At 38.5% G+C, this 16715-nt stretch overlaps 1 protein-coding gene across 4 annotated transcripts in view; it reads left to right on the top strand.

Annotated features, from left to right (window-relative positions):
• Positions 1–16715, top strand: part of STAU1 (staufen double-stranded RNA binding protein 1) — a 30530-nt gene that overhangs the window by 4195 nt on the left and 9620 nt on the right. For all 4 annotated transcript variants that reach the window (XM_062009057.1, XM_062009056.1, XM_062009059.1 and 1 more), the window contains exons 2-6: positions 5455–5731; positions 6530–6654; positions 8627–8783; positions 10405–10543; positions 11254–11419. In XM_062009057.1, coding sequence (XP_061865041.1) covers positions 5539–5731; positions 6530–6654; positions 8627–8783; positions 10405–10543; positions 11254–11419 — 780 coding nt within the window. In that variant the 5' untranslated portion in view covers positions 5455–5538. The remainder of the gene's footprint in view (positions 1–5454; positions 5732–6529; positions 6655–8626; positions 8784–10404; positions 10544–11253; positions 11420–16715) is intronic.

The following is a 16715-nucleotide window of genomic DNA, read 5'->3' as shown; positions in this document are numbered from 1 at the left end:
ATGCCAGCCTCATTCTAAATGGATGGTTATGAGGTACTTAAAGCTTGCCACCAGTGAAGTCACCTCTGTCACCCAAAGCAGTATAGTTCACTGCAACCATTACTATCAGAAAGTGTTTTCTTGATACACTTTTAAGCCTCTTGTTCTGTCACTTTAAGCATGAAGAACAAATTGTTCTTTTCTACTCCAAAAACCTGAAGACTGCTGGTTGTCAGGCCCCAGCCCTCTCCTCTTCAGCATAAAGCCCACATCTTTTAGTGTTTTTCTTACAGGTTGTATTTTTCTAAAGTGGAGTGGTTTATGCTTTTCCTACTTTGTTTTTGTGAACTGGATCCCCATCAGTCTTTCAGGATGGTGCCTGTGTGTGGATGCAGTGCTCCAGCTGAGGGCTCAGGACCGTCAAGTACAGGGTGGAAGGGTGACTGCAGGTATCTTGGGTGGTTTTTCCTGTTCTTCATCCCAATGTGATGACTGCTTTTTCTAAAAGAGTCTGTCAGCAGTGGCTGTTGTGTTGGTTGTAACTTCTTGCAGTCTGCTGGTGTCAGCTGGTGGTTTTTCTGTCCTATGTTTGATCAGCAGACAGTGCCTGCCCAGAACCTTACACTTGTTCCTGCTGAGATCAAGCGATTCATTTTTGAGCCTGATTGCGCCACCAGAGGTGGGTGGAGAAAATTCAGTTGTCTCTATACAGCTTTGTGTTGGTCCCACCTGGGAGTATTATCCATTTCCTTGCTTTCCAGGTGCTTACTTAAGCCTCCAGAAAACACTTCTAGAAGAAGAGCTGAACTGATAGGACTAATTCTCTCAACTCTGTTCTTCACTCTCCAGTTAAAAAAGCCAGACATGATGTATCTGTTCTGCAGGACTCCTCCAGGATAATGGGTTGTAGTTCTGAGATTCATTGTAGGATTTTGAAATGGCTGCCTGAAGTAAATTCGGGAGCTTGTTTATCTACAAAGGTCCTTTTCTAACCTTAATCTGGACTGAGATCTTACCCAGTTTGTTGCTGGTAGCATTGTTGCTGACATGTGCGTGTGGTTGGCTTCAGTCACGGAAAAGAAGGATTGAACACTTTGTGCTATATTTGTAAGCAGAATAAAATACATTTTGGTTTCCATTTAGAGTAATCCATGCAGTGACAGGTTTCATGCTCAGTACTGAAACAATTTTATTCCAAAATGGTTTTAGCTAGGTTGATTATTTTTATATCCTATTTATGGATGAAATCATTAGACTGGAAACGTAGCCAAAAGGTAAAGTTTCTATCAGATTTTTGCAGTTAATAGCTGCCTGAGTTTCTCACATTAGTGACTGACTTTTGGTTTAGCTTTGTAAGTTAATGTCTGGGTCTAATTTCAGTATCTGATCTCTAGGGCTGTTAGGAAGAAGGTTAACTTCCACAGAACTGGAAGCCTTCTTACACAAAGAAAATCTGCAGGTGACTCTTACAGTCCTGCAAATATCAGGAGCACTATTGTGAGGTTCCACGGTGTAAGAAAAAGCACTTGGGCTTGTGAAAAGAGCAAGGAAAGGAGATCCTTGGATTATGTTGGGATTTGTGCTTGGAAAATCATACCTTTGTCAGTGAGAATGTCATGCTCATTCAGATTCATGTCATCCAAATGGATGAGGCAAACTCAATGTAGGGATGAAACATTTACTACAGGAGATCTTTTTATAGCTAACTCTGGTTTTCCTTTTAGACATTCTCTGTTATAACCTATTCAGAACAAAATCCAAATCATCATTCTCTGGATTTCCTAAAGGTACTGGAAACTTACTTAAAACCTTGAAGATTCTTACCTTTTATTTGCATCATATTTAGGAACCCACAAGTTGTAGTAAGACATGAGTATTCACAGGAAGTGTCTGGTTTTTGTTTGATCCTCTGGCTTCTGTCTGCAATACCTTTGAGAATTACAACACAAAAAAAGCCCCAAGAGAACTTTTATCTGTAAATGCTACATTCTTCCTTTTACATGGGAAGGTTTTAATATCTTTTTGTCATAGTGCATAGACTGAGTCTGTTCACATCTTTGTGCATTTCTTTGACTGCCTTTTAGTTACCTTAGTGACTTCTGAACTTTGCATTTTAACATATTCAAAACTTCAGTGAATATTCCAGGCACTGATGTGCCAAAAGAAAAGAAAAATCTGAAAACTGGAGTGAGGAACAGTGTTCTGTCATCTGGAAGCCCATCTGTCTAAGTTTATTACTGTCTTGGTCATTGAATCGTTTGATGGCAGCCGTTTCCACACGAGGACGATACTCTAGTGGAACCCCATCTCAATGACATTTAAAGTATTAATGTCTGAGTGTGGAAAGGTGGGAAAGGAGCAAATTATATGATTAGCTGCTGGCTGAGATCCACGAGTAAGAAATTTGTTCATTCACCTGTCTTTTGATGTCTGTGAGTAGTTTTAAGTTCTAGAGTTTAAGCCTTAGAGTATTGTATAGGAGTCAGTTACTTGTATTTATCTGGAGATCTTTGGAGTAGCTAACCCCCAATTACATGGGAAAATGACCTGAAGTGTTGGCATCTCTTTCTTTCTCTGTCCACTGAAACAGACTTTATAAGTTGTTACCCTCAACTTTCTAGATTATGGTGCTGCTTCTTTGGTGGTTAGGATTTTGTGAGCCTGTTATAGGGCAGAGGCCATATTACTTTGTAAAAGCACTGTAAACCCTTTTATAATCCCCAAATAAGCTGTAATTAATGTGCATTGATAGACAGTGAGTTCTTATACCAAGTCTTTTGCATTCCCAGAAGGTACCTGAGGGATGAACTCTTCCAGTTTGCTGGAAGGCTGTGGGAGGGAGTCTGGCACATTCCAGCAAGGTGTGCTTCAAACACTTTCCTAGGTCCTTTCTAGTCCATTGGGATGTGAGCAAGCAGCCAGACTGACAAAGAAATTGAGCAATTGGTCTCTGTGATGGGACTAAGCAGGTTATGAGCTATGGACATGACTGTAACAATATTTTTTGTCTGGTATTCAAATGGACACAGCTGAAGTCTATTCAAAATTGGATCGGTTTCCAAAACTGTATTGTTTCAAGCACTAGGATGTGACTTCAAGTCTCCACTGATTTTTGTGAATAACAGCTGAATTGTCTGTCTTGAATATTTTTCTAACCAGAGATGTTTGAAGGAAAGCTTTTTGAGGCTGGACACTGATGGCTGTAACTGTGGTGGAGAGCAAGCTGGGTAGAGAACAGTCTGAGGTGTGCTGCTGTGACTTCTGTAGTACCCTGTCATAAACACAGAAGGTGAACTGATAATATCTTTGTCGGGCACTTCTTGGGGAAAAAAAATTACTAGGAATTGGTAGACTGATCTTCTCCACATTCTATCACTAGAAAACCACTTTAACTTGTATTTTGGAGCTGAAATTTCACATTCCCTAGAACGGGTGATGGCAGACAAATCCAGGACGATGCCTTGCTTTAAAGGCAAAGCACTTGCAGGCAGAGTTTTCTGAACAGAGTCTCAGACTTCCTTTCCAGCTTGATCTGTAAGATCCTGTATTACTGACTTCAAAATAAAAACTCTTGGCGTTGTCTTCTCAAAACATGTGGATTTGAAACTTTAACTTCAGTTTCTTTGAAGGACATTGCACTTCAGCAGGAAAGGAGAATTGGCTTTTCTTTGTTGCACTGCAAGACTTCACAGTCTTTTCCAGGCAATTATTACCGTTGTGTTATGTTTGAAAATGTTCATTGTTTCTAGTGATGCTCCTGAGGATGAAAGTTAGTGATTTTAAAATTATTCCCCTGGAGTCTTATTCTACATCATTTTCATCTTTGTCTTACAGCTTCTTAGAGTTCCTTTAACCAGACTCCCTAATACCATTTTCACCACTACAATGCACTCGGTGTGTAATGTCTGCAAGTTTGGAAGTCAAATACAGGATTTGTTTTGTGTCTACATATAGGTCTTCTGAACTGATTTTGCTCTCTATTAAAAAACAAACTTAGCCATCAGGTAGTATGATAAACCTGACATGCTCATGATTTTTATTCAGAGTATTCCATGTGGTAGATTTGTTGGTGTTTCTGTTGTTTCCCAGTAGCTTCTTTCCTCTTATGTAGTAAAGAAATAAATAAATAGGTGTAGCTATACATGCATTAGCCTAGGTTCTCCTCTTAGGTTTGTTTTGTCAGTAACTCGCTAGAAACTTCCCTCTGACTCATTGCTGCTCCTCTTACATTTGGAAGCCCATTCACAGGTTCAGAATTTGAAGCTTACAGAGTGCCAGCGGAGCTGTGTTGCTACTAATAGCTCCCTGGTGGTATCTGGAGCAGTGATTTCTCTTTTCCTTTTATCCTATAAATTCTGAAAGGATAAACCTTGATTTGCTGCTCTAATAAAATGTGTAGGTGGCTGATGTAGGTGTGCCTGTGCCTTTCTGTGTGATATGTATTTACTTGACTGTGAAATGTATTTTGAATAAATACATGGATATGTGGCTCGTAAGCGGATATGGGCAGCTGAGCTCTGGCAGCAGTGATAGCCTTCAAACTGGCAACTTGTTCGTGTATATTTAGGTTTTACTGTCTAAGCATGAAGATAATGTTGCATTCATGTGTAAGAGAAACCTAATACTAATTTGTGGAGGAGGAAGGGCCTATCACAATACTTCACACTGACTGCTGCAAGTTCATCGCTTGCAGATGTTTTTTGCTTAAATGAACTTTTGCTTAAATGAGCTTCTGTTTTTCCTTAGGTGAGCACTTTCAATGCTTGTTTATAGTGTGGCAAGGCCAAAAAGCTCTACATTAATGCTTGAACTGTGACTGAGACGTGTTCTGACTGAAATAGAGTTAACTTTCAAAGTGCATGTAATTTAGAAAGCTTATGAATTCTTCCACCTTCACTTTTCTCAGTCGTAGCTACTGTGACCTTTTCTGCTGGCCACCACTTGTGTTCCCTTCAAAAATGACTGGGCATTCTTGCTGATCTGGGGGGGAAAGTATGTGGTTAATAAAGGGTGCATGCTCTAAATAGTTCTGTCAAGACTGCACTTATTGCTTGCCTTTCCAAGTTAAAAACTTTAACTTCCAGTGGTAGAGTGCAGCAAATGTAATTAGCTCATGAAAGTTGCTCTTTGCTTGATCTGTAAGCAGTCACTATCAGTTTAAGGAACTGGATTTGCTTTGTAAGTGGATTTGGTGATGGGGAAAACAGGTGGATAGTTATCTTAAATGAGCAAGCATAAATAAAGCTTCTGTGCTACTTTTATAAATGAAAGAAATGTGAAACTTAAATGACAAAGCATATAGATGGACATATGCTGGTAAATCTGGATGTCCGAGTGACTTCTTGCATACAAAATGGAAACTATGTTTGGTGGAATGCTTTTTCACCTTTTGCTGATGGAGAAATAATTACAATAGATTGTTACTTGGACAGTGCTAAATATTTAGCATGTGTTTTTTTCATCTTTACATTTTAGGTCAGCAATTTGGCTTCATCACGCTGAGTTTGCCTGCATTCAAAGCTGTTCACCTACAGTAATTTGCTCTGGTTGGAAGTAAACATGTCTCAAGTTCAAATTCAGAATCCTTCTGCTGCCCTTACAGGGAACCAAATATTGAATAAAACCCCGTCTCTTTCACAGCCTTTGAGTATTCCTTCTACTACTAGTTCTTTGCCCTCTGAAAATGCAGGTAGACCTATCCAAAACTCTGCTTTACCCTCTGCATCAGTTACATCCACCAACGCAGCTGCAGGTAAGATTGAATGTCTGTTAATAAGTGTATGTGCTAGTGTTTATAGTTTGGCATGATATATTCTTGATGTCTTACTTCAGTAGTTATAGAGTTACAGTAGCTTGTAACGCTTTCCTGCCTATTGAACGAAGGCTGGAATGGATAGAAGCATACTTTTCCACAAGGTTTTAATCATTAATTTAAATATTTGTTAATATTTAAAACTGTATAACGTTGAATTTTTAAAACTTTACAATCTATCTTTTCTACAAGTAACTTGTTTTAAATATTAAAAGATGTGTGGGATGGAATGGTTTTAGTTCTATTTTCTTTACTCCTTTTATGACCAGTATAATTATTAATATATTGTGCTAATAAAATATAATAGAGCGGATAAAAGATAATAAAAACGAGATTATAGGGGAACATAGGATAAGGAAAAAAGAAACTAACTGACTTTCTCAAGTTTTTCAAAGCGAATGACCATGGTGAATACTTAGAAGAGTTGTTTCTTGAAATGTTCTAGATAAGATACAAGCTAAATGCAGGAGTCTCCTAACTCCATACTCCAGGCCTGCAGTAAAACATTCAGTTGAATGATGATGTCTTTTAGGCCTGCACATTGCTTGGAAATCCCAGCAGACTGTTGCCAGTTTGGCTGATGAGCAGAGCTGTCTATTCCAGCAGATCTTTTCTGAGAAGTGATATATTGCAGACAACTAAAATGCTAAGCCAGTGAGATTTGAAAAAAATATATATGTATAAAAATTATGGTTCACAGCTGCAGGTTCATTGATCTGATTTTATGTCATCTTTCAGCTCCTTCAAACATGGCAAACCCCAAAGAGAAAACCCCAATGTGTCTTGTGAATGAGTTAGCCCGTTTCAACAAGATTCAGCCTGAGTATAAGCTTTTGAGTGAGCAAGGTCCAGCTCATTCTAAGGTAAATATTCATAGAAATGTCTTAGTTGCTGTTGTTCATCCTCTCTCGGTTTCCTGAGTGGAAAGGCAAAGTCTATGCTTTTGGTACAAGATAGTACAGACTAGTAGAGAGGAATGGGAAGCTCAACAAAGTACCAGTAGTAGGGAAGTGTGAAGCTATTATGTGTGTACTAAAAAATTGGTTTCCCAAAGTACATAAAGGTTGAACTTACCTGTTACCTAAAACTACTTACCTTTTGTAAGAGCTATTTGTTAGCTCCATTATCAGATTCTTGGCTTTGACCTTCACTTAATAAAACACCGTTTATCCCTTGCACTCTTTGCTAAAAACTTTGTGTTAAGTATAGATGATCTTTATACAGTCTCTTTCTGGTATGATGTTAAGCTTGTCTTCAACATCTTGCCTGTTGTGCAGACTTTCTGTGTTCTCCATTCTATGATTCCTGTGATGCATTTTAATATTCTGAGATTAATCTCACCAACTTTAAAATACTAAAATAGCTTTAAGTCCAAATTATCCCCTGAGATTCAGGAAGACTTCTAGCAATAATGTTTCTATAGGAAGAAGGCTACGTATAAGGAGTTATAGTGCTCATGTGTCCACATAGTTGGCAAGGTATAAATCTATAATTGATGATATGGGCAGAGTAAGTTTTACTACTTCAAATTAAGAGTTCTTCTCTCTTGTGCACATTGTAACTGAATGTTACTTTCCCATTGCTCTGTTTTAGTTGTAAATAAAGTGAACCTTTCTATCTTAATTGCCTGATGTTTCAAAACCAAGGATCTTGTTATGTGGTGTTTAGTGCCTGGTGTATGGTATGTTTGAATGGGACTGAACGTTCATCTGTTCTGGAGCAGTTACTTTAGCCAGAGAGTACTCAGAGTGGGTATGTGAGAGTGCCTAGGGTACAGCAGCACGTGATGTGCATCCCCTGTCATGGTATATCTTTCTCAATGTGTCAAAATCTCAGAAATATATAGTTCCTATGTTCTGTTTGTATGCAGAGAGATAGTTTTTCAGGAATACAGCAAATGTGCAAGCAGTTTGTAGTACACAAACTGAACTACCATGTTACTATAAAAGAACTCTGAAGAAGGGAGGTTTTGCATTATTAAACTTTTTAATCCTCATTGAAGCTCTATTGTATGAGAACTGAGGTCAAGGCACACAAGGAAAATCAGCCTGGGATGTGTCTATTTAATCTGACATCATCTCCTTAAGGTGTTTCCTGGAATAGTGTTTGTTGTGTGTTAGAGGAATTGTCTTGGAATTGAATTATATTAAGAACTAAAATCTTTTGCCCCGAATGGGTGTAATGGCAGCTTCAGTGTGCAAAAGAGACAAGCTTTGCATTTACAGAAACTTCTTATTGAAATTAAACTTCATCTGATTACCAGGGAGACCTTGGCTTGCTGTTGTCTGATTAATTCATGAAAATTTAGAGCAATACATATACTTCCTTATCCCACATACTTCAGAAGTGCCACAGAGCTTTGCTTTATAATCGAATAGGCTTGTGCTCACCTGTGGGCATGTAGATGCTTTTATGGTGCAATGTGAACTTCAGACTGCTGAAAAAGATTAATGATCTAAAACCTAGACACCCTAAACCACAATATTAAAGTAAGAATTGAGTTATGTGGAATAAAACCCCCAGATTTTCAAGGCTGCTACACAGAGTAATGTTGACTTACCCAGTTAGTCCTGTAGCTGTCACCTCTGTACATTGTGTCTTTTGGCCTATATGATCTCATGCAACATAGTTTCTAGCCACAGTTATTGTGAAACTCTTAGTTCAGTAATCAGGGAAATCCTATCAATGTCCAGAGTATTTAAAATCCAGAGGCAGTAGTTGAGGACAGCTTTGATCACCATCACCAAAACACTCCTTCTTTTGCATAAGCAGGTTTAATAAATTATGTGACTTCTGAAGCAGCTTGTAATAAAATCCATGTTTTCTATTTTTGAGGTGTTTACTGTGCAACTGACTCTTGGGGACCAGCACTGGGAAGCTGAAGGAACTAGTATTAAAAAAGCGCAACACGCGGCAGCTGCCAAAGCTTTGGAAGGGACAAAATTCCCTAAGCCAACGGCTCGTCCATCTCGTAGTGAAGGCAAGAATCCAGGTATGTGCCACAACAAACTGACTGTAAAAAATAGATAAATAGGTAGCATACACCTTTTTGGGTTTGGTGTGTATTTTAAAGTTGCATAAGGAAGAGTAAAACCAGTAATTCTGCACATGTCCTGATGGTAGCTGTCAGGTTTTGTGAGATCATCTTGATGTGATTGTTGATTGCTGTCGGTGACATGATAAAAAGCATCATATTAACAAGTGGAAAGTCTAGGGTTTTTCTATCAAGTCATTCAGGCTTGAAGAACCCACTGCTTAACTTACTGTTTTGTATTGTATCACTTGGTGAAATCCTGGAAAATATGTTTGTCCTGATCTTTTATCAAAGAAAACCAAGTAACAATCCAATCAATCAAACAAAAACACATAAGGAGTTTGATCACAGCAAAGAATAATCTTTTGTGTGGGCAGATGGGTCTGTTTGTTAATTCTAATAGGATAAGTCAAAAGCTTGTCAATACAAGATTTCTTTGGAAGTGTTTGATGTAAAAAACAAAACAAAACAAACCACCCAACACCAAAACTGTCAAATTTGTGTTGAGCAATTGGATCAGAACTTTGGGATTTGCATCATATCTCGATTTGTGTAAGAGTATTGAAGTTGTAGTTCACTGTGTTTAGGGAACTTCTTACTTTATTAAGATTGCTTTTAAGAAATATTCGAAATGTGAAATTAAGTATGAACTAGCTTCACACCTCAGCCACGTGTGTAGTTGTTTTGCATTTGCTTGTAGTCACTTGATTCAAAGCTAATGGGATAGCATTAGTGTGTTCAGCAAAGGTTAAAACTTATCTCTTGTGCCAGTTGTATTCTGATATCACCAGAATTCTTTCTTTAGAAGCACTTTGCAGTCAACAGTGAAAATCTTAGAAGGTAGCAGTTACTTATCTTTTCTGTAAGTCTGTTTTGTCTTTAGGCAATTCCTTTATAACCAAATGCTGTGGTACAAGAGTAGACACGAATTTGGGAGCCAGTGAGGCCTCTGATAGAAAAAAATGAGTTCATGACTGTTCTCTCACAAATGAGAGTAGTCAAGGGGTCAATTCTTCATCTGCGTATGTGCCTTGAGAAATGTTTACAGCCTTCAGCAACAATCTACCTTCCTATTGAAAAGGCCAATTGCAATTTGAAAGTGAAGAGTCATAAAAACCCTTCTCAGGTCGCTGAGTACAAAGAGAAACGTTCCCAGTAAACAACAGACACAGGAGATCTGTAGAGTGTCTGTTAGTTTAATCTAAAAGAACTTTGGGGAAAAAGAAATTTCTGTTCTATAGACTGCATTGTTAGATATGCTGTGAAAAGGAAGAAATTGGTATCTTCACAGGTTTAAAGCAAAATAAATCATTCATTCCAAAAATGAATTGGGAAAAGCTCCCAGCAAGTTCACATTTTCGTAGCAGGATTCATCACAACACTGCTAGGCTGATAACTTCATACTCATCATTGAGACTCCTTTTCTTCCTGGTCATTAGCATTTCTACTCAGAATCCATTCATGGAAGATGCTGCATATGAAACTGCTCGTTTTTCCCTGTTTTGGGACAGTGTAGGAGTTTAGATTGTTCCACTTCCTTGTGACAATTGGACAACTCTTTTTATTCCTTTTTATTTAGACAGTGTAACCCCCACAGTGGAGTTAAATGCACTTTGCATGAAGCTGGGAAAGAAACCTATGTACAAACCTATTGATCCTTACACAGGGATGAGATCCACTTACAACTATACTATGAGGGGTGGTACTTACCCTCCACGGTATGCATTGTTTCATGTTCTGGGTTTGCAATCTCCTGTCTTTAAACTTCCTGTCTCATCATCTGAGTGCTTTGATGCTATCTCTCAAACCTAGCTAAAAATACAATGTCCCTTAAAGAGATATTCAGCTTCAAACATAGCTTATGAAGCAAATGGTTCTGTTAAATACACACTATTAATAATTTGTCTTATTTAAGGTTATTTTCTTTTCTTTGGGTTGGGAGGGGAAGGGAAGGAAAAAGGGAACTAAACTAAATGATGAAGTGCTTTTGAGGGCTTTTGAGTACAGACAGCTTCATGAAGTGAATAGTTAAATATTTCTTTCATTTCCTTCCCCTGTAAAAGCAAAAGTGAAAAAAATGTCAAGACTTTTTCTGAAGCTGTTTAAATTAAAGCTTCAATTTAAAAATGTTGATGTGGCCATGGTAATTATGATTCAAAACTTATTGGCCTTCTAAGTCTAAAAGGATAGTTACATTGTCCTTCTCTGTTCTACTTGTTTTACAATACAAGCACATTTCTAACCTCATCTAAGAATTGTTGATACTTCTTCTCAAAAGTCTTTTAGACTTTAATTGGAAATTTGGTTTTTAATACTAGTGCTTCAGTGCTGAGTCACAGTTACAGATATCCATTAGCTTCATCCACATATAACTTATGTTTACTTTGTAGGCCAAACTATTTGCTTATTTAAATCTCTCTCTTTGCAGGTACTTTTACCCGTTTCCTGTTGGGCCCTTACTTTATCAAGTCGAGCTTTCAATTGGAGGGCAGCAGTTTCATGGGAAAGGAAGGACAAGACAAGCTGCTAAGCACGATGCAGCTGCTAAAGCACTGAAAGTTCTGCAGAATGAGCCCTTGCCTGAGAAGCCAGAGGTGGGAAATACTCTTAGTGTTGTAAGCATAAATTGCCAAGATGAACCTGAGATATTGTTGTAGATGTTTTTTCTTTATTGAGGGTTGTGAAATTGAGTTCTGTGTAGTAGTGTTGACCTACTTATGTCAACAGAAACTTTGATTTAAAGCCATACATTTCTGTGGAACTAGTGTTTTGCTAAATGAAGTTCTATTAATTCTTTTGCTGTCATATTTTTCCACAGCAATGCTGTAGACCTCTGTCAGATAAGAGCACTGGAAGCATAGATAGGAGCTAATATCTTATCAGGTACAGATCATGTACAAACTTCTGAAGAAGTGAGTAAATGGGATACTTGTGTTTTAGTATAGGCAACATAGAAATCAGGCATGGGTTTGCTGCCTGGGCAAAATTCCTACATCATTTTGGAAAGAGACATGAAAGTTCTAGAAGAGCATGAAGTTTATGGAAGTAATAAACTCATAAACACATTTTGGTATGAATATAGGAAGCAAATTTTTATCCCTCCATGCATTTATGGCTGCCCAGCCCTTTCCACTCCAAGACCCTGTTTTTTTTCATGCTTTAGGCTGAAGGTCTGACTGAGTGCACATAAATTACTCATAGCTTCTAGGGCTGGTTGACTGTGTGCATCCTCTCCTTGTGTGTTGACTGACTACTTTGGCCAAACACTACTGCAAAGAACGTATTTAGGCTTTCCTTTAAGGGCTCATTGTACCTTACCTGTGAAGACTTGATATTTGCACTAAGAGCAAGAGATCTACTGATGTATTTCATTCTGGCATCTAGATCATATTGAGGAGGAGTCTATGCAATCCAAACCTAGAAGCAAGAGAGACTAAGACATTGCCAGGGAGATAGGGAACAGGAAGTAGAGGTTAGACTGATAATTTACAGTCTGGGGAGCATGAGAACTTGGTGGTCACAGAGCCTGGCTGTGTGTTGAGAGAGAAGGAGAATAAAGAATTGGTCAAGAAGGTAACAAGGGAAAAAAATCAAACTGAAAACTCCCAGGAATGGCAGAGGAAGAGGACTGAGGAAATGTGTTGTGAAGGCAAGAGATACTGAGTTAAAACTTCTAAGTGTGTTTGTGGGGAGAGTATTGCCTAGGTAATTAGGCAAAAACATTGTATCTGATGGTTCTGGCAAGAGACCTAGAAGATATTGCTGGTAGTGGTTCAGGTAACAGAAAGCTGTCCTGGAAGAGTGTAGGTTATTGAATGATGGAGGCTACTAAGAGTCAAGAGGTTACAAGTGCTGATGAAGAGGAGTGACACTGGGAATAGAAGCTGAAAGAGTGGAGATGAGTCTAGAAGTCTAGAACTGGTGATAGGCTGACTGTGGTCAGGGACAAGCTGGAGATTGCACAGAAGAGCTCAAGCCTGAAGGGGATGTTCCCCTTCAGTGTAGGGGAACCTCAAGTTCCTAAGTGGTATTGTTCTGTGTCAGTGATGCATAATATCCTCTTTTTGCACACCTAAAAGATAGCCTACTATTGTCAGCCTTTTTTCCAACTCGGGTACAAAGCTCTGTACTGGACTCAAGTGGCCCAACTGCAGAAAGTAACAGCATCACCTATAGCTGAATTCCTTTGTGTTCAGTTTTTTAGAAGTGCTTCTGTGCAAGGGACTTTCTGAGTATTTGTAGAGTTGTGTTTGAAGCTGGGTAATGTGAGATCTTCAGAACAACCACTGCAGTTGTCTTTATGTGACCATATGTCCTCTCCTATAGGATGTCTCGTTCAATGTAAGGGATGTAAATGGAGGGGTAAAGGAAAAAAACCTACACAGGTTCTCCTATTTTTCTTTTATTTTAAGGACACAGTAATAATGTTGAGAATAGATTCCAAGCAGGGAGAATCGTTTTATTAATGTCTTCACCTGCTGTACATATGCTGGGCAAATCACTTAAATTCTCACTAGAAACCTACATTTATCATTTTATTTTTCTGTTTGGGTTTGACTTGTCTACAAAATGAACAGTAAGAAATGCAACTGTGCTTAGGGAAAGCAATCCTTAGAAGAGAGAGTACTGTTTGATAGTAATTATAAGAAGAACTTCAAGTTTAGTAATTAATGCTAAGCTCATTAATATTTGTGGCTTTCTAATATTGCCATTTTAGGGATGTCTGAGGGAGTTGCTGTTTTGTAACAGTGTTTTGCACTAGATAAAATGAGGGTAAAATGAGGAAGACTTTACCATTAAGTGAGCACTGCTCCTTCTTGCACTCAGTGAGGCAGTGTCCTTGAAGAGTATGGTAGTGTACAGTCAGAAGAGATGCCATTGTAATGCACATGTGCAATGGAGGCAAAGGAAGATTTCACAGGCACAAATAAACCTCATACTTCCCACCTGTCCTTTGACCTTGCCAGTAACTTTTCGTTTAACACATTTGCGTGTGTAAACAGAGTATGCTTCAGCCTCTCGTGTTTGGGTGGGTGGGAGGGTATATGTTTGTAAATATTTTCCTTTCACACATGTTTGGCATTTAAAGGACTTTGCTCTTGTATTTGTTAATTAGAATGTGTTCAGTGCTTGGGAAAAAAATCATTTAATAAAATGTTGAGACTTTAAGGTTGAGAATTACCATTTCCCACACTTTGTCAGGCAACAAATCTAGGAGCAAGTGACAGAAAAAGAAGTTTAATAATATTAGCTTACCAACTGGACAGAGCCCTGCCTCAACTACTCAGTTTAGTTTTAAAGTCTGCGCTGCCTTGTGTGGAAGGCTGTAGAAGACTTCCAGAGGACCCTTCAAGCCTAAATTAGTCTGATTGGAGTTAAGACACACTGCCAAAGTTGCAGTATGAGGTTACTTTGCATATTCAAAGACAGATGATAAAGCATCGATTGAAAGCTTAGAAAACAGAGAAAGCTGTGCTTTAGACAGGAATTCTAACTTTTACCTGAAAGTACCAAAACCAGAATTGCTTCTATGTTTTTTGCCAACTTATTTGGTAAATATCAGCTGCTCTGTACCCTCAACATGGAAGGAAATAGCCAGACTGATAGCTGTGTTGAAAGCAGTGCGGTTCTAACCAGCAGCTCCACTGGTTTCCATAGTTTGTTTATAAGCAGTGTTTGAGGAAGTGCATGTTGAAAGAATTCCTAGAAAAGGGCAAATCCCTCAGAATATGTTACTTTTAGAATTTGGCTGCAATTTTTTTATCTGGCATTTTGGTTTCTTTCACTTGGTAGAGATGGATTTGAATTTGAGAGCTAAGATGGTAAATGCATATACTTGTAGTTTCATTCTGATGTAGAGGCAGATTCCTTGGAGAGTTTAGTCTCTATCCACATGCAAAGTGCTTTAAAAGCAGAGTGTATAGAGCATCTGCCTTGAGATGTGCAGGGAAAGAGAAAGAGGGAGATAATAATCTTTTATTTGTAAGATAAACTAATCCAGAACTCAAGTAGAGGCAAAGTAGCTATAGTCTGTTTATACCTATTTTGCTATTAAATTACTCTTTTTAGATAAAGGTATTGGAAAAAAGTACCTGTGTTTTACACCCTGTGGAGACTTGAAATATACCAAGAACATAAACAGTAATATAACAAATGATTCTGCAGTATTTATTTGTATTCTCTTGAAAGGATATTAAATGGGAAAAAACCCCAATGCAATGAAGAGAAATCCTGGTCACCTTTGCAAGGGAAAGTATCTGAATATGAAGAACTTGAATATATCTGAAGTTACCAGGAGGGGAAAAACATTTGTTACTAAAGCCAACTGTGCTGATGTTTTGACAGTGAAAGTGTAGTGACAGCTTACTCCTAGAGGTGCTGGTAGTAAACTTGCTGTAACACTTAGGAATAAAATAAGACTTCAGCAGTTCAAATACCTTTTCTGGCTATAGAGTGCTCTTCCTTTGGAACTTACCAATTGCATTCAAAACAAGTTTTAGATTATGGTGATCAAGCCTTTTGAGTCCTGTATTCCATCTTGGTTTTGCCATTGTTTTCCTGCATTGTGCCTGCTGCTGAGGTACAGTGTGGTGCCTCCAGTGAGGTGGTGCCTCCAGATTCTTGTGCAGTCTAATGCAGAGGCTCCTACGTGGTCTCAGCTTCCATGGGCCAGAAGGTTACTCTGCGTGTACCTCCATGTAGGGGTTGGAGACTGGATGTCGTAGTGGGACCAGGAAGATCAGATGTTATCATTGTAAAGGGATGTTGGGCTACATGTGCTCTTCTGTAATGTTTACAGCTCAAACCTGAAACACGAGGTCAACCCATAAGAGGAGAGTGAAATCTGATGGCACAGTGGGAGGAGTGAAAACCACAAAGTCATTTTGCTGAGATGGGAAGAGGTTGCTTTAAGTGGTGGGGGAAAAAATCCTTAACATTTAATCTAACTTGTTAGTAACAGGCATTGAGGTTGCTTCCTACCATCAAAACTAGTTTGAATCAGAGAGCTCTCTAGCTTATTTCTGCTGCTACAGTAAAATATTGAAATCAGTTTTGTTACCTGGTTGCATAACTAGTATTGGGGCATGATATAATTGGTGACATTGTTGCTGTTCATCTTAATCTTTCCAATTTCACTGGTGAACACTTAGCCTTAAAATTTCGCTGTTGCTGTTGCCGTGCCTCTTAGTTCATGTTGATCCAACATCAGTGAGACATTTTTGGAATCACAAGGTTTTAACTGGAGATATGTAGAAGTGCCTGTAGGTAAGCTTCACCTGGCACTGCTGTCCTGGCAGGTGTAAGTTCTGAGAGATGTACACCATTTGATTTAAGGCAAGTTCCTGATAGTATGTTTTTCAGATGAGAGAAGAAAAATCCGTAGATGAAGCGCTTACAAGGGAGCATGTTAAAAGACAGGACTGTGCCAGGATCTGATTACACATCCTTGATTCACATTGGTCCCATTCTCAGAATCTTCATTTTTCCTGCCCTTTCTCTTATCTGATACTGTCTTAGTGCTTTTGGTATAAATGTCCAATCAGTATATGAAAACTGTGTTTCATAAAGGTACTTCCATTTGGAAATCAGTTCATTTAACACTGCAGCTTGTTTCTCTATAAATAGATTTTTAAACCTATTGGCCCTTATTCCATTTGTTCTTTCCTGTAACGAGCACATTCAAAATATGAAGGTTTGATAGCTTTTACACATACACCTTAAATGAGCTTCTTAAGTTTCAGTCCTGTGGTATGTGTGCTGCATTTCTACACATTCACGTAATAAAGTGGCAGTAGAGGTTAGACTCCTGAAAGTGTTGAGGGTTCAGTAAACTGTTTGGATGGATACAATTCAATTTAATAGGATCTTTATTTTAAATAGAGTATGCTT

This window comes from Colius striatus, chromosome 16 (assembly GCF_028858725.1).
Source record: "Colius striatus isolate bColStr4 chromosome 16, bColStr4.1.hap1, whole genome shotgun sequence".
NCBI lineage: Eukaryota > Metazoa > Chordata > Aves > Coliiformes > Coliidae > Colius > Colius striatus.
The sequence above is the reverse complement of the archived record's forward strand: the minus strand, read 5'-3'. Positions and strand labels throughout refer to the sequence as shown.